The 23,210-nt window shown below is 40.9% G+C and overlaps 2 protein-coding genes across 7 annotated transcripts in view; one reads left to right on the plus strand and one right to left on the minus strand.

Annotated features, from left to right (window-relative positions):
• Window positions 1–23,210, minus strand: part of KATNAL2 (katanin catalytic subunit A1 like 2) — an 87,874-nt gene that overhangs the window by 53,121 nt on the left and 11,543 nt on the right. The gene's annotated exons all lie outside the window — the stretch shown is intronic.
• On the plus strand, window positions 16,712–21,324 carry LOC137204203 (elongin-A-like). Its single transcript, XM_067701451.1, is given in 5 exon segments — window positions 16,712–16,807; window positions 18,907–19,255; window positions 19,258–19,851; window positions 19,854–20,702; window positions 20,705–21,324. Coding segments are annotated over 5 exon segments (2,508 nt in total).

Raw genomic sequence — 23,210 nt, forward strand, 5'->3', positions numbered from 1 at the left:
GAATCTTATTTTTAACTCTGGTGCTCTGAAATTATACAACTTCGTTGGTGCCAGCCTTTTTCCATTCACTGTGCTGGCCGTTGACAAGCTGGACATTCTCATGCTTCCGTTCTAAAAGAAAATTCCTTTTATTATTTCTGTGATAAATTACTCCCCTATGTTTTCTCCAGTTTATTTTTAAGAACCTCTATTAATTGAACGGGATATAACCTGGATTGATCTTTTATCTTTTAAGATTTTTTTCTCCTATAGTGTCCCTTTTCTTTGTCTCTTTTTTCTATTTTCTGGGCAACCTCCTTGGCCTTGTCTTTAAACCACTCTCCAGAATTTATTTAGACAATAATATTTTTAACTTCCAAGAGCTTGTTCTTTTTTTTTTTTCAAGAGCTTGTTCTTATTTTCTGATTGTTCCTTTTTCACAACATCTTGTTCTTTTTTTTTTTTAAGACATATAGCAGTTTCCCAATATTTATTTATTTGTTTGTTTGTTTTTGCCACACCATGCGTCACGTGGGATCTTGGTTCCCCGACCAGGGATAGAACCTGCGCCCCCTGCATTGGAAGTGCAGAGTCTTAACCACTGGACTGCCAGGGAACTCCCTTGTTGTTTTTTGAATGCACTATTCTCTTATGATTCAATGTCAGTTATGTTCAATATTTGCTGTTTATGTAGGCAGGTAAAACACTATTTTATAAAGATATCCATCCAAAATTATTAAAATAAAGTTTTGTTGCTTAAGGTAATAAGTTTTTATTCAGACTGCCAGAAAATAAAGAAAATGAAGCAACCTGTGTTTCAAAGAGCTTGTGAAGGAAGTATAGTAAGTACCACTTTTTCAACGAAAAGGTATTCTGGTTTCTGCCACTCAAAAGGTAGTTATTGTGGTTGAGAGTCCGCCTGCCGATGCAGGGGACACGGGTTCGTGCCCCGGTCCAGGAGGATCCCACGTGTCGCGGAACGGCTGGGCCCGTGAGCCATGGCCGCTGGGCCTGCGCGTACGGAGGCTGTGCTCCGCAACGGGAGGGGCCACAACAGTGAGAGGCCCGCGTACCGAAAAAAAAAAAAATCATTAAAAGGTAGTTATTGCTGTTTTAAAAAATTAATTTGCATTTTATTTATCACAGTTTTATACACATTTTGTTGTTTTTGTTAGTTTAATGTTTTGCTTTGAATTCAGGCTAAAATAAATGAAATCAAGTTCTCAGAAGTCTAAGAGAAAAGGAGATTTAAGGAAAATTATAATCCTTGAAGTAATAAAATATATAACACAAAAAATAGTGACTTAGACTGGGATAAGATATTTACAAATGACACATCTGATAAAGAACTATTATTAAAAATATACAAAGAGCTCTTAAAACTCCACAATAAGAAAATAAACAACCCAATTAAAAATGGGCAAAAGAGATGAACAGACACCTCACAAAAGGAGATATATGGATGGTAAATAAATATATAAAAAGATGCTCAACATCATATGTCACCAGGGAATGACAAATTAAAACAACAAGAAGATAGCACTGCACACCTCTTAGAATGGTGAAAATCCAAAACACTAACACCACCACATGCTGGTGAGGATGTAGAGCAATGGGAACTCTCATTTATTGCTGGTGGGAATGCAAAACAGTACAGCCACTTTGGAAGACATTTTGGTGGTTTCTTACAAAATTAAGCATACCCTTACCATATGATCCAGCAGTCACACTCCTTGGTATTTACTCCAGAGTTGAAAACTTATGTTTACACACAAACTTGCACACTGAAGCTGCGGATGCAGCTTTATTCATAATTGCCAAAAGCAACCAAAATGCCCTTCAGTAGATGAATGGATAAATAAAGTGTGGTACATCCACACAATGGAATATTAATCAGTAGTAAAAAAATAATAATAAACTACTAAGCCATGAAAAGACATGTAGGAAACTTAGATGCATATTACTAAGTAAAAAAAGCCAATGTGAAAAGGTTACAATGCAAGAAATTTTCACATATTGAGGTATGGGGAAGTCATTCTGGCATATACGTGATTTGGCTTGAATAGAATAGCCTGTTCTGCAGCCTATCAGACAAATTGTACGTCTGCTTTAACCATTAAGGAAAAGACGCGTTTAAAAATCAAAACGGAGTAACTGGTTCAGGCATCCAAAGTGGAGCCTGGTGGCCATTGTGGATATGGTTTCAGACACGTTCCTGCATTACTAAGAACTTGAATTTCTGAACTGTACCAGACACCACCAGCCGTTCTCAAAACAAGATCTGCTAGCAGCTGCAACCATTTTGGACCCAACCAATACTTACTTAACAAGCACCCTTACTTCTTGCCAGCCCCAATCATAATTCGTGATAAACAATTCATGTTAACTAGTTGTAACCTTACAATTTTTGCCTTTACAATCCTCCCCCATTTTGTAGTCCTGCAGAACATAATTCAAATGCTTCTTGAGTCTGTGTCTCCTGGACTATAGTCCTCAATTTGACTCAAATAAAACTCCTTTTTAGTCCTTTTATAGATTATTTATTGGCTATTTGTGTCAACAGCTTTATACTGTATGTTTCCAACTATATGACATTCTGGAAAAGGCAAAACTATGATGACAGTAAAAAGATATTGGTGGCCAGTTTGGGGGAGAGGGAGGGAGGCAGAGCACAGAGAATTTCAGGGCAGTGAAATTATTCTATATGATACTATCATGGTGCCTACATGTCATTAAAGATTTGTCAAAATCCATAAAATGTGCACCGGAAGTGGACTCTAATGTAAACTACGGACTCTGAGTGACAATGACGTGTCAAAGTAGGTTCATCTGACACAGGAGGTTGATACTGGGGAAGCTGGTGCATGTGTGGGGCAGCCACACATGCTGGTGCATGTGTGGGGAAGCTGGTGCATGTGTGGGGAAGCTGGTGCATGTGTGGGCAGCTTTCCACTCAATTTTTTTTTTTTTTTTTGCGGTACGCGGGCCTCTCACTGTTGTGGCCTCTCCCGCAGCGGAGCACAGGCTCTGGACGCGCAGGCTCAGTGGCCATGGCTTACGGGCCCAGCCGCTCCGCGGCATGTGGGATCTTCCCAGACCAGGGCATGAACCCATGTCCCCTGCATTTGCAGGCGGACTCTCAACCACTGCGCCACCAGGGAAGCCCTTTCCACTCAATTTTGCTGTGAAACCAAAACTAATCTAAAAAAATGTCTATTTTTTAAACTATTAACTGATTTTTAAACAAATATATCAGACTTAATATATTTAAATGGAGTCACCCTTCAACGTAGTTACCTCAGCAGGTCATGCTTTTATTCCATTGCTCAAAATATTTCTGAAACTCCTCTTTTAAAATTGTCTTCAAGGTAGATTAATGACCACAGTCTTCCCCAGCCCACATTTACAAAAATAATATGTGGCCCTGTAGAAAACTGGGACAATGCATAACGGCACAAGAAAAAAATTAGATGTTTTGGTCACATTCTTTCCATCTTCTTACAAAATAGGCTTCTCATGTGTTTTGATAACCTGTGCTTTTTCTTCTTAAAAATATCAATACTTTGTAAATATTTTTCCCAGTTATTAGAAGTTTTTCTAAAACATGACTTTTAATGACTGCAGAGAATGCACCGTAACTTAATCACCCCTCAGCTGTTGGAGAGTCCTCTCATTTGAAGTAGTGCCTCACTAAATTTAAGAACGCACTTTATTAGCAGTTTTGACTCTTTCTAAAATCCAAATTTGCCCTCAAGGACAGATCTGATAACATCTGGAGAGCTTTAAAACTGTATGACAGGTCATTCTTAAAAATTGACCTTTGGTACATTTCTACCTCTGTCCTTGAAGAAACCCCTTTTGTCCGAGTGAGTTAAAAAACCGGAAAGCAACTTACCAAGACGAGTTAAAGACTCAAGAAGGCAATTACAGTAATCTTCTTTGCTATGTTTTTATTATTATGAAATATATAATTCATATAGAAGAATGTACAAAACATCCATTCATTTTTAATAATAATAACAACAACAAGCATCACCCTGGTTAAGCCCCAGAGCACCTTCAGTGTCTTAGAAACTCCCTCGTGCTGTTCCTTTAGGACGTTTCCCCTCTTCCCACCAGAGGTAACTTCCATCCTGACTTTTATGCTCATCACTCCCTTTTTCTTTATGGTTTTTACCAACTATACATCCGTAAAAAAAACAGTGTTTAGTTTTTACATTTTTGAATGTTATATGAATGGAATACACATGTATTTCTTGTGACTACTTTTGTTTCACAGTATGTAATTTCCCCAAAAAAAATCCATATCAGGGCTTCCCTAGTGGCGCAGTGGTTGAGAGTCTGTCTGCCGATGCAGGGCACACGGGTTCGTGCCCCGGTCCGGGAAGATCCCACATGCCACGGAGCGGCTGGGTCCGTGAGCCATGGCCGCTGAGCCTGCGCGTCCGGAGCCTGTGCTCTGCAACGGGAGAGGCCACAACGGTGAGAGGCCCGCGTACCGCAAAAAAAAAAAAAATTCATGTCAGAGTAAGAGCTTAGGTATGATCCAGCTATTCCATAATATCTTCACTTCAATTATCTGCTTCCACAGTTTTTTTAGTCTGGGGGCATAATTTTAGTGTCTTACAGGGTTGCTCTCTAAGGCTTCTCAAGTTAACTCTTCTCTTTCTCAGAAAACAGAAGTATAGTTAAGTATTTCTTCATGGCCCCCCCAAGTACCTGGCATGGTGCCAAGTGCTAAGCAGAGACTGATATTTGATAGGTCCACTAGAAAACTGTTTTTGTCAAACTACAGGTCATGAAATCAATGGGCTACAAGCAGCATAGTTCAACGCAACAGAATTATCACAGAATGCATAACAGGTAAGAAGGCTTAGTATCGCTTCGTGAAACTTCTGTTGTGTTTGCATGTGTGTGTCCACTGGATCCCAGTCTAAGACGTCTCACAGTTGGTCACAGTAAAAAAACAACTTGAAAGCCACTATACAAAATGACATCCTATTAAGATGTCCAACACTGGCAGTTTTCCCTCATCTTTCTGAAGATGCTGACACAACAACTCTTGGTGAAGACTGAAGCCTTTCTAATTTACCAAAATTAGCCTTGGTAGTCGAAGTCTCTATTTTTCTAAGTTGATTTGCCTCGCCTGTAGTGCCATCTAGTGTATGAGGAAGGGAAGTACTTCATGAAATTTAGGTAGTTCCAAATTACTACTTACATAATAAAAAAGATGACAATCATCACAAAATTTAGTCCAAATCAAGTTTTCAAAATAAAACTGCATATTAAACAAGCAGCAATAAGATTGATGGGATATGTTTCTAAACGTCCACATTCTCAAACTCATGCTTGGGGGTTAGACTCAGAACCGAGGTCTCTGGTTCCGGCCTGTGCCCTTCCCTGCATCAACTCCTCCCCTGCATTAACCCTTCCCATCAGTGTCCACTCCGGCCCCTGCACATTCACATCTGACCAGAGAGAAGCTACTGTTCTAATCTGCCAAAAATTGTACCAAATTTGCCCAAATTAAACAACCGTGGTTGCCAGTCTTAGCTGAGCTCACATAGCAACAAATGGTGTCTCTTACAATTCCTCAAACATAATCTCACAATTTTAGTGACCATTTCAAAGCAACTACTGGCTAGACCTCAGTTAGTTAGTCACCCTGCGGCACCAGGAGGAGTGCGTCTTGTAGGAGATCATGCCTTTAATTCCTGAAAAGCACAGTCCTGCTGTACGTGAAGCCCATCCATCTCATTTGTACGCAAAGGTCTTTGAGAACAAAAGGATTTGAATTAAAGAGCCATGAAAGCCATGACTATCTCCAGAGGGACTGCACTCGACACTGACCAGGTCCATTTCCACCTGGTGTTTTGCAAACTGTGGGGTGCTCTGCCAGCCTCAGGTCAGTGTTTGGCGGGTACTTAACAGCTGTTAGTTGCTTTGTTCATATAGTTCAGAGACCCTCCATCCTTCACTCTGAAAGCACGTGCTTCTTCCTAATCTAAACACGCACTAATGCAAATGGTCCCTTATGACTAAGATGCTGAGAAAAAACAGCCGGGAGTGTTTTGCTTGTGCTCCTCAGTACGACACACACTGCACTGGCTTTGGCTGACAGCCCTGAATTTCCTAAAGGTGGTCACCTGGGTAGAGCCCAGATCAGATTTATACAACTACCACCATGATAATTTAAAAACATATTCATTACCCCAAAAAGAAACTCTGCACCCCTTAACCGTCACCCCCTGTCCTTAAAAGCCATAGAATTGCACACTTTAAATGGGTGAGTTAGACTTCCCTGGTGATCCAGTGGTTAAGAAGCTGCCTTCCAATTCAGGGGACGCGGGTTCCATCCGTGGTCAGGGAAATAAGATCCCACATACCGCAGGGCAACTGAGCCCCTAGTGTGCCTCAGCTAGAGAGCCCGCACACCACAACTACAGAGAAGCCCGCATGCCACAACGAAGATCCTGCATGCCACAACGAAGACCCGGCACAGCCAAGAAAAAAAATCTAAAAAAAGAATCATCTTAGAAAAATAAAAAATAAATGGGTGAGTTGCATGGTATATGAATTATATCTCAATAAAACTGTTTTAAAATGCATAAAACAGGGAGAGTTAGGGGGAAAAAGGCTAAAACGAATGTAAATAATTTGAGCAATGTTTTGAGTAATATAAAATATATGATATGACTGGAAATAGAAATGATTTCATGCAATATTTTGAAGTTATTCAAAATGGAAATGGGAGGGCTGCTTATCACCCACACTGCTGTGAGGGCCTCCTCACCACCCTGATGGTAGAGCCTGGTCATGTCTTGGGATGCGGCAATGATGCTTCTTTACTTGCTCTGATGACTTGGCTGTAACAAGCTTGCTGAGTCAATGTGGCTACAGGGTAGACTCCCCAGACAGAAAAGAAAACACAAAATCATCTAGGCAGATATTTCCTTTATGTTTTCTTTCTGCTGTTATCACAACTTGCAGTACACAGAAAATTTGAAGAAACCACCTTAAGTAGTGTTAATATTTCCTCAGTTCATTTGGAAAAAAATAAACTTCTTTCAAAAAGAATCTCAAAATTTTTTAACACAGAAATTTAAAAATTTTTATCCAGATAATATTCAGAGTTGGCAAGGTGTGAAAGAATATGTACTCAGATACAGTTGGTGGAAATATAAACTAGTACAACACTTTTATACAGCAAAAGGAAACATGCACATGCCCACTGACCCCGCAATTCCATACCTCACCATTTATGCTAGATCAATTATACTATATTATAGAAATACTTCACATGTGCAAAATAATAAATGTTCAAGGACGTCTAATACAGCATTATGTGTATTCCCCTCCAAAATTAGAAATACTCTAAAATGTCCATTAGTGGTTAACTAAATCATGATACAGGCTTACTATGTATCACGAAGTAGATCTATATACACTGACGCGGAAAGATTTTGAAGACATTGTATTTTCTCTCCACCCACTTACTGTCTACTCCCAAATAGAAAGGAAGTGTGAATTAAAGGTAATGTTTAACTCTTTGATGTAAATCACAGCAGGATCCTTTTTGACCCACTTCCTAGAGTAATGGAAATAAAATAAAAAATAAACAAATAGGACCTAATGAAACTTAAAAGCTTTTGCACAGCAAAGGAAACCATAAACAAGACGAAAAGACAACCCTCAGAATGGGAGATAATATTTGCAAATGAAGCAACTGACAAGGGATTAATCTCCAAAATATACAAGCAGCTCCTGCAGCTCAATATCAGAAAAACAAACAACCCAATCCAAAAGTGGGCAGAAGACCTAAATAGACATTTCTCCAAAGAAGACATACAGATTGGCAACAAACACATGAAAAGATGCTCAACATCACTAATCATTAGAGAAATGCAAATCAAAACCACAATGAGGTATCACCTCACATGTGTCAGAATGGCCATCATCAAAAAATCTACAAACAATAAATGCTGGAGAGGGTGTGGAGAAAAGGGAACCCTCCTGCTTTGTTGGTGGGAATGTAAATTGATACAGCCACTACGGAGAACAGTATGGAGGTTCCTTAAAAAACTAAAACTATGACCCAGCAATCCCACTGCTGAGCATATACCCTGAGAAAACCATAATTCAAAAGAGTCATGTACCACGATGTTCATTGCAACACTATTTACAATTGCCAGGACATGGAAGCAACCTAAATGTCCATCGACAGATGAATGGATAAAGAAGATGTGGCACATATATATATACAGTGGAATATTACGCAGCCATAAAAAGGAACAAAATTGAGTTATTTGTAATGAGGTGGATGGACCTAAAGTCTGTCATATAAAGTGAAGTCAGAAACAGAAAAACAAATACTGTATGCTAATGCACATACATGGAATCTAAAAAAAAGGTACTGATGAACCTATTGGCAGGGCAGGAATAAAGACACAGACGTAGAGAACGGACTTGAGGACACAGGGGTGAAGGGGAAGCTGGGACGAAGTGAGAGAGTGGCATGGACTATATAGACTACCAAATGTAAAATGGATGGCTAGTGGGAAGCTGCTGCATAGCACAGGGAGATCAGCTCGTGCTTTGTGACCACCTAGAGGGGTGGGATAGGGAGGGTGGGAGGGAGGCTCAAGAGGGAAGGGATATGGGGATATATGTATACATATAGCTGATTCACTTTGGTGTACAACAGAAACTAACACAACATTGTAAAGCAATTATATTCCAATAAACCTATAAAAAAAAAGTAATGTTTAAATTTGACAAAGAAAAACTTCGATTAGTACAAAAAGTTTAAAAAGAAACATTTCTCTCTTCACCCTATCCACCATTGTTAATTTCTCATGTAATCATTCTGAAAGGGGTTTATGAATATATCAACATATATATGCACAAATTCTTTTAAATTTGCAAAAAATTTTATCATTTTATATATACTGTTGGGCATCTTGCTTTTTCCCCCACTTAATAATATGTCTTGAACATCTTTCTATGTGAGCAGATGCAAATCTACCTAATTCTAAGACATATGTAAGGTGAAAAATCACAGAAATACATACCCACACTCTTTCACTCATAGAAAAAGAAAGGAATAAACATCTAGATGTGTAGTTACCTCTGGGTAGAGGAAAGGGATGGGGGCACAGTGGCTCAATTTTTTAGCCATAGACTTCTGAATTGTTTAACTTCAATACTTTGGCAAGTAAAGAGCAAAGAAACACGTTGGCTTGGGTTCAACGGTTCACAGATCAAAACATTTCCAGGCTAAGGAATTCCATCATCACCTTGGCAGATGAGCCGTTCTGACATCTGGGTTCCCTCCCCTCTCCTCCATCAGTAGATATGGGGGTGGGGTGAGAAATGTCCTGACACTGATGCTGGCCTTGGGTGTTCCATTCACTAGGAGGGAAAGATCCAGACAAAGTCACCCAAAGGCAGCTCCTCCTCCACACTACACTTCCTACTCCCATGTCCCCCTGAATTTACCTCCCTCCCTCCATGTGCATATACACTGAGGGAGAGAAACATAGGAGTCTTATTGTCCACTATCCCTAGGGAGAGCTTTGGCTTTCACAGCTGCCCGCACCAAACTTGAGCTGGAGGATTTGTCAGAATAATCTCCCTCAAATTCCTTTTGGAATCCCTGGAGAGTCGCTCAAACAGTGAACACCACTGACCTAGTGAACTCATGGTACATCAGGATGAATAGGAAGGCAAAGCTCTAATTCTTGGGATGGACTTCCGGATCCTGAGCTGATCTGAGCAATGTTGATCATATTCTTGAAAGACTATAAACAATCTATCAGAGGGACTTGTACCAAGTTTTTATTATATTCCTGGAAAACGATAGCTGTCCCAACTCCAATCAAGAGTTATTTCTAGGGCTTTATGGCTGGAATCACAAAGTTTGGCAAACAGTCCTGATCTCTACAGCAGATGATGGGGACTGAAGGATACTCTGGTTCAGTGACTTAGAATTGTTTGATAATGAGGTTGCTTCAAAAATGGCTTTCTTACCATGCAGACTGTGAAACAGCTTATAGTTGGGGTGCCCAGGCCTTAAAATAATAATGCTACTTCTGCTTTAAGTTTGATGGTAATTCAGAATTTAAGGAGAGATAAGAAAACTCTATTCAAATACCTAGTGTTAAGTATTTAAGGCGTGAGGTTACTTGAAACACAGAATACGGTCTTATAAATTTGTTAATTAAAAGTATAAAGTTTGCCAGATCTATAAAACCTTTCTACTCATGCCATTCAAATTATCATAGAAAATTGTCTTCTGAATTAAAAGACTAAGAATAGGCCACCACCAATGGTCAATTTAAACTGTAAAAGATGGTGTGCCCCTGAAATGGACACAATTAGATGCTCAATTAGTTTCTGTCTACCAAAGAAAGGAGGCCCAGAAGTGAGCATCTAACTGGGGTGTCTCATTTGTCTCTGCTTCAATAATCTGGCTGTTTTCTACTTCCTTCATTTCCTTTGTGGGCTACTGTGCAACAAAAGTGCCTACATTATCCGATTCAAAATTGAATCCTATGATACTGTAGCCTGAGGAAAAGAAACATTGAATATCATTCCTAGCTTTAGACCCAGAAGATATTTAGGAAATGTTACTGTATATACACCACAAACAGCATTAGTGCTTTTAATTTCTTTTTTATGGAGATTAATTTGCATGAGCTCGTTTCAATTTCTGTAATAAGATCTAAATTTTGCATTAAGCTTTCCATCTCAAAAACAAACAGTTAAAAAGGACACATTTCTTCTTTCAAATGTTTTCATTATAGTTCTATTTTACAGTCCTTGCATCTAATATTCACTTAAAAGCTTGAATATATATACCCATAGGTTCTAATTTGTTTCCTGATTATCTCCTGTTTCTACCAAGAAACTTCCCAAGTTCCAAATGCTGCACAACTTGACAAAGCACTAGAACTACCAGAAGGGGTATCTACAGATCCAGGGAAGGTATTTATTGTATTTAATACAAAATCAGAACAGGTCAGCTACACTCAGGAACAGTGTTCCATGAAGGGAGGCATTTGTTGTAAATCCTGAGATTGAACTCGTTATAGAATTGGGGATTTCAGGGAAGTATAAAGCCTACTGAAACACAGGGGACTTGCTGTGCCATGCCATTGTTATTAAACACGGAACTAGATTATGGACAGGCTACTTTCTAGTTGCAACACAGCTGCATGATGGAGAGATCAGACTGCAATCACAGTAAGGTGACACCACAGTCTCACCAGGAATAGAACAGCAGGTGAAACCTTGAGGAAACAATCAGACAACTGTAGAAAGGGAGATGTTCTCCAAAACAATTGGCATGGTTTCTTGAACAGGTTAGTGTCATTAAAAATAAAATAGGAGGGCTTCCCTGGTGGCGCAGTGGTTGGGAGTCCACCTGCCGATGCAGGAGACACGGGTTCATGCCCCAGTCCGGGAAGATCCCACATGCCGCGGAGCGGCTAGGCCCGTGAGCCATGGCCACTGAGCCTGCGCGTCCGGAGCCTGCACGTCCGGAGCCTGTGCTCCACAATGGGAGAGGCCACAACAGTGAGAGGCCCGCGTACAGCAAAAAATAAATAAATACATAAAGAATAAAATAAAATAAAATAAAATAAAATAAAATAGGAGAGAACGGCCAAGATGGTGGAGTAGGAAGACCCTGAGCTCACCTCCTCCCATGGGCACACCAAAATTACAACTATTTACAGAGCAACTAGTGATGAGAAAGACCAGAAGACTAGTAGGAAAGTTCTTCTACAACTAAAGACATAAAGAAGGAACCACAATGAGACAGGTAGGAAGGGCAGAGATGCTGTATAGTCAAGACCCATACCCGTGGGTGGGCAGCCCACAAATGGGAAGATAATTACAATTGCAGTGGTTCCCCACAAGGAGTGAGGGGTTCAAGCCCCACATCAGGCTCCTGAGCCTGGGGGTCCTGCACCTAGAATGTTTGGCTTTGAAGGCCAGTGGGGCTTACTTTCAGGAGAGCCAGAGGACTGTGGGAAATAAAGACTTCATCTTTAAAATGCACACAAAATCTCACATGTGCTGGGACCTAGGGCCGAAGCAATAATTTGAAAGGAGCCTGAGTCAGATGCACCTGGTGATCTTGGAGAGCCTCCTAGAGAGGTGGGAGGAAACTGGAGCTCACCCTGGGGACACAGACACTGGTGGCAGCCATTTTTGGAAGCTTGTTCTACCACAAGGACACTGTTGCTGGCCAATGCCATTCTGGAATCCTCCCTCTAGCTTATTAGTGCTGGGACTGGCCCCACCTACCAGCCTGGAAGCACCAATACTGGGACATCTCAGGCCAAGTAGCTAGATAGGTGGGGATAAAACCTCACCCACCAGTAGGCTAGCTGCCTTAATACCCCCGAGCCCACAGCTGCCCCGGGACTCAGTCCTGTTCCCCAGAACCCTCACACCAGTGAACCTGCACTAGCCCCGGGACCTCATGGGCCTCAGCCTCACCCACGGCAGGCTGCCACTAGTCCTGGGAACCCCTTGGCCCTGGGCCCATCCACCAGCAGGCCAACACTAGCCCCAGGATCCCCCCAACCCCAGGTTCCAGCCCCACTCACCAGCAGGCCAACACCAGCTTTAGGACACCCCAGACCCCACAGACAGCTGTGTCAGGAACAGGTCCCACACCAGCAGGCCATCTAGTGGATCCGGGACACCTAGCCCCACAACCACCATCCTAGAACCTGGCTCCACCCATCAGCGGACCAGCACTAGCCCCAGAACACACCAGGGCCTTGTACCCAGCTGCCCTGTGACCCCGCCTCACGCACCAGTGACTAGCAGCTTCAGCGCAAGACAGGGCCTGACAACAAACCAGTTTTTTAAATACATATATATATTGCTATATATAAACCAGCCAGGCATACCAGACCACCCACAGTAGTCAGCCTGTCACAACAGAAGGACCCACACAGCCCACATAGGGGGCACCCCTAGAGCATATAGCTCTTGTGACCAGAGGGAAGTGCATTGCTGGGAAACACAGGACATCTACAAAAGTCCACTTCTCCAAGGTCAGGAAACATAATCAACCTACCAAATATATAGAAATAAAAACAGCAAATTAGGTAAAATCAGGTGACAGAAGAATATGTTTCAAATGAAGGAACATGATAAAACCCCAGAAGATGAACTAAGTGAAGTGGAGATAATCAATCGACCCAATAAAGAGTTCAAGGTAGTAGCTGTAAAGATGCTCAAAGAACTCAGGAGAAGATTGGGTGAGCAGAGTGAGAAGTTGGAAGTTATTAATAAGGAGTTAGAAAACATAAAGAAGAACCAAAGATAAAGAATACAGTAACTGAAATTTTAAAATACACTAGAAGTAATCAGCAGTAGATTAGATGATACATAGGAATGGATCAGTGAGCTGGAAAACAGAGTAGTAGAAATCACACAAGCTGCACAGAAAAAAGGAAAAAAATTTTAATGAGGATAGCTTAAGAGACCTCTAGGACAACATCAAGGTACTAACATTCACATTATAGGGTCCCAGAAGAAGAGGAGATAAAGTGGTAGAAAACTTATCTGAAGAAATAATAGTAGAAAACTTCCCTAACCTGTGAAAAGAAATGGACATCCAGGTCCAAGAATCACAGAGATTCCCAAACAGGATCAACCCAAAGAGGACCACACCAACACATATTGTAATAAAAATAGCAAAAATTAAAGATAAAGTGAGAGATAAAAATAGCAAGAGAAAAGCAACAAGTTAAGTACAAGGAAACTCCCATAGGCTATCAGCTGACTTTTCAACAAAAACTCTGCAGGCCAGAAGGGAGTGGCAATGTATTTAAAGAGATGAAACAGAAAAACCTCCAACCAAGAATGCTTTATCTGGCAATGCTTTCATTCAGATTTGACAGAGTGATCAAAAGGTTTACAGACAAGCAAAAGCTAAAGGAGTTCAGCACTACCAAACCAGCTTTACAAGAAATGTTAAAAAGACTTCTTTAAGTGAAAAAGAAGAGACCACTACTGGAAATAGGAAAATTATGAAAGGAAAAATCTTATTGGTAAAGGCAAATATCCTATAAAGGTAGTAAATCAACCACATGTAAAACTAGTAGGAAGGTTAAAAGACAAGCATACTAGACTCATCTATATCCATATTAAGTATTTAAAGGATATAAAAAACAAAAAGATGGGAAATATGATGTCAAAAACAATAAACATGGGGGAGTAAAAATGTAGGATTGTTAAAATGTATTTGAACTTAAAAGATCAGCATCTTAAAATATATATTGGTATATATAAACCTCACGATAACCACAATCCCAAAATCCATAATAGATACACACACACAAAAAGAGAAAGGAATCCAACCATAACACTAAAGATAGTCATCAAATCACAAGGGAAGAGAGCAAAAGAAGACAGAAAGAAAAAGAACTACAATAACAACCCCAAAACAATTAATAAAATGGCAATAAGTACATATCTATCAATAGTTACTCTAAATGTAAATGGACTAAATGTTCCAATCAAAAGACACAGAGTGGCTGAATGCACACAATAACAAGACCCGTATATATGCTGCCTACAAGAGACTCACTTTAGATCTAAAGACACACATGGACTGAAAGTGAAAGGATGGAAAAGGGTATTCCATGCGGACTAAAATGAAAAGAAAGCCAGGGTAGCAATACTTATATCAGGTAAAATACTTTAAAACAAAGACTACAACAAGAAACAAAGAAGGACATTACCTAATGATCAAGGGATCAATCTAAGAAGACAATTGTAAATATATATGCACCCCATATAAGAGCACCTAAATACATAAAGCAAATATTAACAGATAGAAAGGGGAAAACAGTATTACAGTATTACAGTATGACAGTATTACAATAATAGTAAGGTAATTTAACAACCCCCACTTACATCAATGGACAGATCATCCAGACAGAAAATCAATAAGGAAACACTGGCCTTAAAAGACACATTAGGCCAAATGGATCATATCCATATACATGAAACAGTCCATCCAAAAGCAGCAGAATACACATTCTTTTCAAGTGCACATGGAACATTCTACAGGATAGATCACATGCTAGGCCACAAAACAAGTCTCAGTAAATTTAAGAAAACTGAAATCATAACAAGCATCTTTTCCAATAACAACACTATGAGACTAGTAATCAAATACAAGAAAAAAATGCAAAAACACAAACATGTGGAGGCTAAACAATATGCTACTACACAACCAATGGATCATTGAAGAAATCAAAGACAAAATTTTTAAAACCTGGAGAAAATTAAAACAAAAAAACACTATCCAAAATCTATGGGACAAAGCAAAAGCAATTCTAACAGGGAAGTTTATAGCAACACAAGTTTACCTCAGGAGACAAGAAAAATCTCAAACAACCTAACCTTACACCTACAGGAACTAGAGAAAGAAAAAACCCACAAAATTAATAAAAGGAAAGAAATCATAAAGATCAGAGCAGAAATGAAATAAAGACTAAAAAAAGAAATAGAAAAGATGAATGAAACTAAGAGCTGGTTGTTTGAAAAGATAAACAAACTTGATAAACCTTTCTCCAGACTCATCAAGAAAAAAATAGAGGGCTTCCCTGGTGGCTCAGTGGTTGAGAGTCTGCCTGCCGATGCAGGGGACATGGGTTCGTGCCCCAGTCCGGGAAGATGCCGCGGAGTGGCTAGGCCCGTGAGCCATGGCCGCTGGGCCTGAGCGTCCGGAGCCTGTGCTCCGTAACGGGTGAGGCCACAACAGTTAAAGGCCGCGTACCGCAAAAAAAAAAAAAGAAAAGAAAAAAGAAAAAAATAGAGAGGGCCCAAATCAACAGAGTCAGAAATGAAATAGGAGAAGTTATAACCAAGGCCACAGAAATACAAAGGATCATAAGAGGTAACTACAATTATATGCCAATAAAATGAACAACCTAGAAGAAATGGACAAATTCCTAGAAATGTACAATCTCTCAAGACTGAATCAGGAAGAAATAGAAAATATGAACAAACCAATTGCCAGTAATGAAATTGAAACAGTAATAATAATAATAAAAAAAAACTCCCGACAAACAAAAGTCCAGGACCAGATGGCCTCACAGGGGATTTCTGCCAAGCATTTAGAGAAGAGCTAAAACCTATCCTCCTCAAACTATTCCAAAAAACTGCAGAGGAAGGAACACTTCCAAACACATTCTTCCAAACATGAAGCCAGCATCACCCTGATGCCAAAAGCAGACAAAGACATCACAAAAAACCCAGAAAATTACAGGCCAATATCACTGATGAACATAGATGTAAAAATCCTCAACAAAATATTAGGCAAAACAATCTTCAGAAAATAAGAACAAAGCTGGAGGTATCACACTCCCTGATTTCAAACTTTACTACAAAGCTACAGTCATCAAAACAGTATAGTACTAGCACAAAAACAGACACATGGATCAATGGAACAGAATAGACAGCCCAGAAATGAACCAAAACTTATATGGGCAGTTAATCTACAACAACGGAGGCTAGAATATACAATGGGGAAAAGACAGCCTCTTTAATAAATGGTGTTGGGAAAACTGGACAGTTACACGCAAAAGTATCAAACCAGAATACTCTCTCACACTATGCACAAAAATAAACTTGATGCATTAAAGACTTAAAGGTAAGACCTGAGACCATAAAACTTCTAGAAGAAAACATAGGCAGTATGCTCTTTGACATTGATCTTTGTAATACTTTTTTGAATATGTCTCCTCAGGCAAGGGAAACAAAAGCAAAAATTAACAAATGGGACTACATCAAAGTAAAAGGCTTTGCACAGTGAAGGAAACCATCAACAAAATGAAAAGCCACATTCTGAATGGGAGAATGTAATTGCAAAAAATATATCCAATACGGGGTTGATATCCAAAATATACAAAGATCTCATACAACTCAACATCAAAAAACAAACAACCGGATTAAAAAACAGGCAGAGGATCTGAATAGACATTTTTCCAAAGAAGACATACAGATAGCCAACAGGCAGATGAAAAGATTTTCAACATCACTAATCATCAGGGTAATGCAAATCAAAACCACAATGAGATACCACCTCATACCTGTCACAATGGCTATTAACAAAAAGACAACAAATAACAAGTGTTGGTGAGGATGTGCAGAAAAGGGAATCCTCTTGCACTGTTGATGGGAATGTAAATTGGTGCAGCCACTATGAAAAACAGTATGGAGATTCCTCAAAAAATTAAAAATAGAACTACCATATGATCCAGCAATTCCACTCCTGGGTACTTATCCAAAGAAAATGAAAACACTAATTAGAAAAGATCTATGTACCCCTATGTTCACTGCAGCATTATTTACAATAGCCAAGATATGGAAGCAACCTAATTGCCCAACAATAGGTGAATGGATAAAGAAGATGTGGCATATATATACAATTAAATATTACTCAGCCATAAAAAAAGAATGAAATATTGCCATTTACAATGACATGGATGGACCTAGAGGGTATTATGCTAAGTGAAATAAATCCAACTGAGAAGGACAAATACTAAATGGTTTCACATATATGTGGAATCTAAAAAACAAAACAAATGAACAAACATAACAAAACAAAAAGAGTTATAGATACAGAGAACAAACAGGTGATTGCCAGAGGGGAGCGGGAAGGAGGAAAGAAATAGGTGAGAGAGATTAAGAGGAACAAACTTCTGGCTGCAAAATAAATGAGTCACGGGTAGGAAATGCACAGTGTGGGGAATATAGTCAATAACTATATAATATCTTTGTATGATGACAGCTCAAAACTGACTTACTGTGTTGATCATTTTGAAATTATATAAATCGAATGTATATCAAGTCATTATGTCATATAACAGGAACTAACATAGTATGGTAAGTGAATTAAACTTCAAAACAAACAAACAAACTCATAGAAAAAGATCAGATTTGTGGTTACCAGAGGCAGTAGGTGGAGGGAGGAGGAATTGGATGAAGGTGGTCAAAAGGTACAAGCTTCAGTTATAAGATAAATAAGTACTAGGGATATAATGTACAACATGATAAATATAATTAATACTGCTGTATTTATATATGAAAGTAGTTAAGACAGCAAATCCCAAGAGTTCTTATCACAAGGAAAATTTTTTTTCTATTTCCTTAATTTTGTATCTATATGAGATGCTAGATGTTCACTAAACTTGTGATAATCATTTCATGATGTATCAAGTCAAATCATTGTGCTGTATACCTTAAATTTATACAGTGCTGTATGTCAATTATATCTCAATAAAACTAGAAGATAAAATAAATAAAATAAATAGAAATAGAGAAGGTAGGGGATGGGAGAAGCTGTGCAAATTCAAAGAGACATAGGGGATACAACCAGATACAATGCATGATCCTGTTTTGCACTCTGGTTAGAGAACTAGTTGGTTAAAGAACAATATTTACAATACAATTTCATTTTGATAAAATATACGGGTGTGTGCATGTATATGTATATACACACATAGCAAAGGATCTGGAAAGATATATGGATATACACCAAGGTTCACTGTTGGGTAATAATACCTTAGTGTATCTGGGTTGTGGGAATGTGGTGGTTTTACTTATTTATTCTGTTTGTTACCTATTATTTCTTTAAGCTTGACTTATTATTACATAAGTAATCATTAGAACTGTCAATTTATACTACTGAGAATATTGAAAACAAAATAAAAATAACTGTCAGGAATTCTTAGATCTAATAAATTCTAAGACTTTCAGTTTACTCACCCGTACAATGGGGATAATATAACTCTTCTTTGGTTGTGTAGAGGCTGGAATAGTCGATGGCAAGCGCACAGCGCTAGGGTTGTCATCACTGTTGATTGATTCCTGCTGCTCTCGGGACCCAAGTGGGACGGGGCGGCCCAGGGACTCCCGACTGGTGGTGATGTAATTTGGGCACAGCTCTCAGCCCCCTCAGGAAGGAGGCGCTGGGGCTTCCTTGCGTCCCGGACGCGCGCTGGTGGCCATTCCCGTGGGGGCTCCGCGCCCCGAGCGCCAGAGGCGGGGCCGCGCCGTGTGCACCCGGGGGAGCTCGGGGCAGGGCAGGGCCGGGCGGCGGCGGCCGGGCACCAGGTCGCGGAGGAGGCCGTGAAGAGACCAGAAGCGCCACTGGCCTCGCCCGTTCCGGCGGCCGTTCTCACGGAGAGCGGGGTCGGCCCGATGGCCAGTCGAGGGCACAAACACCAGAGCGTCGGAAGCCTGGCCGGGACCTGGCGGCGCTGTGGAGGAGGCTGGTTCCAGTGGACGGAAACCCCGAGCCTGCCGAGAAGGACCTGAGGAAGAGCGATTCCCAACAGCCCCTAGAGGACGCTCCTTCGGCGAAGGAGGCGATGGAGGGGCACGGCCACGCACACCGCGCAGCCCGCAGAGACGGATCGCACGGCCGCGAGCACAGACCAGAGCTGCACAGACACCCCTCAGAGCTCGTGAGGCCCTGCCACGGGTCCCACGGCCGGGAGAGGGGCGAGGACAGAAGGCGGTGCCGCGGGGGTTCCCCAGTTTATTCTTCGGGGCGGGGATCATCTGGTTACAGCTGGTCTCCTCCTCAGTCTAGCCGTCCTTGTCTGATGTACGGGGACTGTCACAGACGCCTGGTGGAGGCCCGTGTTGCACAGCAGAGGCCTGGAGAAGGCCCCTCAGATGCCCCTTGGGCCAGACTGGACCGCCGCCTGGGTGCACCCCAGGGAAGAGGGGCTGGGAGTCTAAGCAGGGGACACCAGCCTCCCCACAGGGACAAACGCCTGGTCTATACCAAGGGACACGAGAAGTCCTCTGCTTTGACCAGACGAAAATCAGGCCTGGCCTTTCTCCACAGGAAAGGCCGCGGTCTCTCCCCCGGAACAGCGCAAACGAGAATCAGCCCTCTAGTGGTGTCGAGAAAGAGAAGGAAAGAGAGGGTCGCGGCATCCAGGTTTTACCTCCCTTCAGACAAGCTTCAGACCTTAAAAAGCGAAAGCACGAAGACTCCGAGAAAACCAAACCGGACAAAAACAAGCAGCGTCTCCACCGCTTGGACATAGCAGAGGGGACAAGAGGCCTGTTACCCAAGGTGAAAGAGAAGGTTTCCAATAACCAAAAGATTCAAGAAGGGAAAGTAAGACCTCCTCATTTGGATGGAAAGCCTGAGGGCTCCCTCCCTAAAGGTGAGGAGGTGGATATGGATAATGAATTCAAGCCGCCCACCATGTCTTTTGAGTCATACCTCAACCACAACCAGCCTAGGGAGAAAAAGAAAAAGATTATGAAAACTTCAGCCACTGCTCTTGAAGAAAAAGGACCTAAAAAATATGATTCAAGTGAAAACTTGGACTTGGTTCAGGAACTACCTAAGGTGAATGAAAACAGATCAGAGAAGCTGCAGCCCTCTGGAAACGTCTGGGCCAAGCTGGAAAAAGTCCCCACTGATGCACCAGTGTGGCCGGACCTCCCATTACCCAGGGTCCAGGCCAATGACCGTCCACTTCTTGCCTCTGGATTGATGTCCTCCTTACGACCAAAGCAAAAAGCACTGTCTTCACCCCAGGAAGAGGAAGAAGTTGGATTTACTGGACACAGAATGAATTCTAAGATGCAAGTGTTTTCTGGCTCCAAGTGTGCCTATCTTGCCAAAATGATGACCTTGCGCCAGCAGTGCATCTGGGTACTTAAAACAACATCAATTCAATCTTTAAAGTGGGAGGAGTCCCATATTCAGTTCTTGAACCCATCTTGGAGAGCTGTACACCTGATCAGCTGTATCGCATAGAGAAATACAATCATGCATGAGTCCAAGAAACAGACAAATTATGGAAAATTCACTCTCACCAAAACTTTAGGAAAGAAAGGCCAAAAGAGCACGAGACATGGTGAGAGATGTACATGCGGCTTCAGGATGCCCGAGAGCAGCGGCTTCAAGCACTGACAGTGAATATCCAATCTGCACAAGTCAATAAGCCCAAAGGCCAACAAGCAAAGATGATCCTTCTCAACTCTCTGGCCAGGCCACCTTCTGACGTTCGAAGGAGGCAGGAGAAGTTTGAAATAGGAGAAGCAGCTGCCCCTGAAAAAGTCAAGATCAAACCAGCCCTGTACCCCACAGGAACCATCCATACTCCCTCCAGCAGAAACAGCCTTAACCTCACCCATGAGGAGCCAGCCAGAGCCTGCTCAAGCACCACCAGTACCCACTTGCCGCGGGTAGTCTGCAGCAGGAAACCTGCAAAGAAAATCACCCCCATGATGGCCAAGACAATTAAAGATTTCAAGAACAGGTTCTCCCGACAGTAAATTGAGGCCTTGCCTTGCAGCTGGAATTCCAGAGGAGGAATACAAGGGCAGTGGGTGTTAGGGAATGGGACTTCCAAAGGAGACCAGAATGTTTTGCTTTGTGGAAACTTTTGGACTCTGACTACTGTAGTTTTCAAGTGCTGTACCTGTGAGCTGCCATAGCCACTGCCTCCTGCCTGGAGAACACTTCAGAATTCTGAAGATGAGACGCCTCAGTCCCACTGATGATTTTAAGATTCATTATACTTTTGTTGTTAACTAGCCTCTTTGTAAACAATATGACATAGTCTTAACAAATATTATCCCCAGATTGTGTTTATATAAATAAACAAAAGTACTTAACATGAGATTTTTTTTTTACTCTCAGAGGAGATGAGGTCTTCTTGGACACAAACCCAGAAGCAATTAATTAAAAAGACTGATATATTTGACCACATAAAAATTTAGAAATATATAAAACAACAAGGTCGAAAGATAAACAACAAACTGGGAAAGATATTTATAAACTCAGTTAACATTCAGAAGGCAAATTTCCTTTATATATAATAAGGCCCCACAAATTAATGAGAAAAAAACCCAATAATTTACTATAAAAATGGGCAAACATAGGAAAAGATGGTTCACACAAAAGAAAACACAAATGACTCTTAAATATATGACAAGATGCTCAATCTTACTAAAATGCAAATAAACATAATATGAGGGAGGTGGTGGTGGTGGGATGAATTGGGAGATTGGGATTGACATATATACACTAATATGTATAAAATAGATAACTAACAAGAACCTGCTGTATAAAAAAATTAAATTCAATTAAATTCAAAAAACAAGAAAAAAAACCCATAATATGATACAAATTTTCACCTACCAGTTAAGTAGAATTCAAAAGCTTAATAGCCTGCTGTGTTAGAGCAGATGATCATACATTACTAGTAGATGATAAATTAATACAACTTCTATTGAAGTTAATAGGCAAATGTTAAATATATATTCTTTGGTACTACAATATCACTTTTAGGATGAGAAACTGAATATATAAATGACTAATGACCAGAACCACATAAGCTCAGGAAGCCAAACCACAACCTCTGCAGCAACCATCCCAGAAAACCAAATCACAGACTCTCCAGCAATCAGTCCAGGAAACTAAATCACAACCTCCTTAGCAATCGGCCCAGAGTGGTGAGGATTTGGTCAACAGCTCCCAGCCTCCCAATTTTTGCCCTCAGCCTCCAAGTCAGGACCAACCAGAGAAAGCCAAATATGATCTCCAAATCAATCACATAAGATGCCCCGCTTCTAGTTAGGCCCAACTCCGGATTTCCCAAGTCAGCAACCTCCAATCAGAAAATACTAAAGCCTTCCCTTAGTTTTTCACTATAAAGCTATCCCACTCCCCTGCCTGCCAAATGCGAGTGATGGTAGCTGACTCCCTTGCTATAGCAAGCTCTCAATAAATAGCCTCTGTTTGTTCAGCTTGGGTGGTTTTTATTTATTTCCACAAGAATTGTATTCTACAGATGCACATATATCAAACATACACATATACAAACTCTGATATAGCAATTTCACTTATAGGATTTTATTCTCCAGACACATCTGCGTGTGTTTGTGTGTGTGTGTACTCAGTTAATACAAAGACATGACCATGGCACTTGAATCGAATTTTTCTCCAGGACGTTTGCCTGCCTCTAAGAGGCTAAGATGCTGAGTAGTGTGTTTGACAACCTCAAAGTGCTACAAGTGCAAAAGTTCTAATCCAAGACCCACCAAGATAGGGGATCCTGGTAAAACCAATGAATACTCAGTCCTTATTCAGTCCAAGGAATAAGGACAAAGGATAAGTTAGGCTGCCTAAGCTCTGTATGGCCCAGAAAAATCTCAGT

The sequence above is a fragment of the Pseudorca crassidens genome, chromosome 12 (assembly GCF_039906515.1).
Source record: "Pseudorca crassidens isolate mPseCra1 chromosome 12, mPseCra1.hap1, whole genome shotgun sequence".
Lineage (NCBI taxonomy): Eukaryota > Metazoa > Chordata > Mammalia > Artiodactyla > Delphinidae > Pseudorca > Pseudorca crassidens.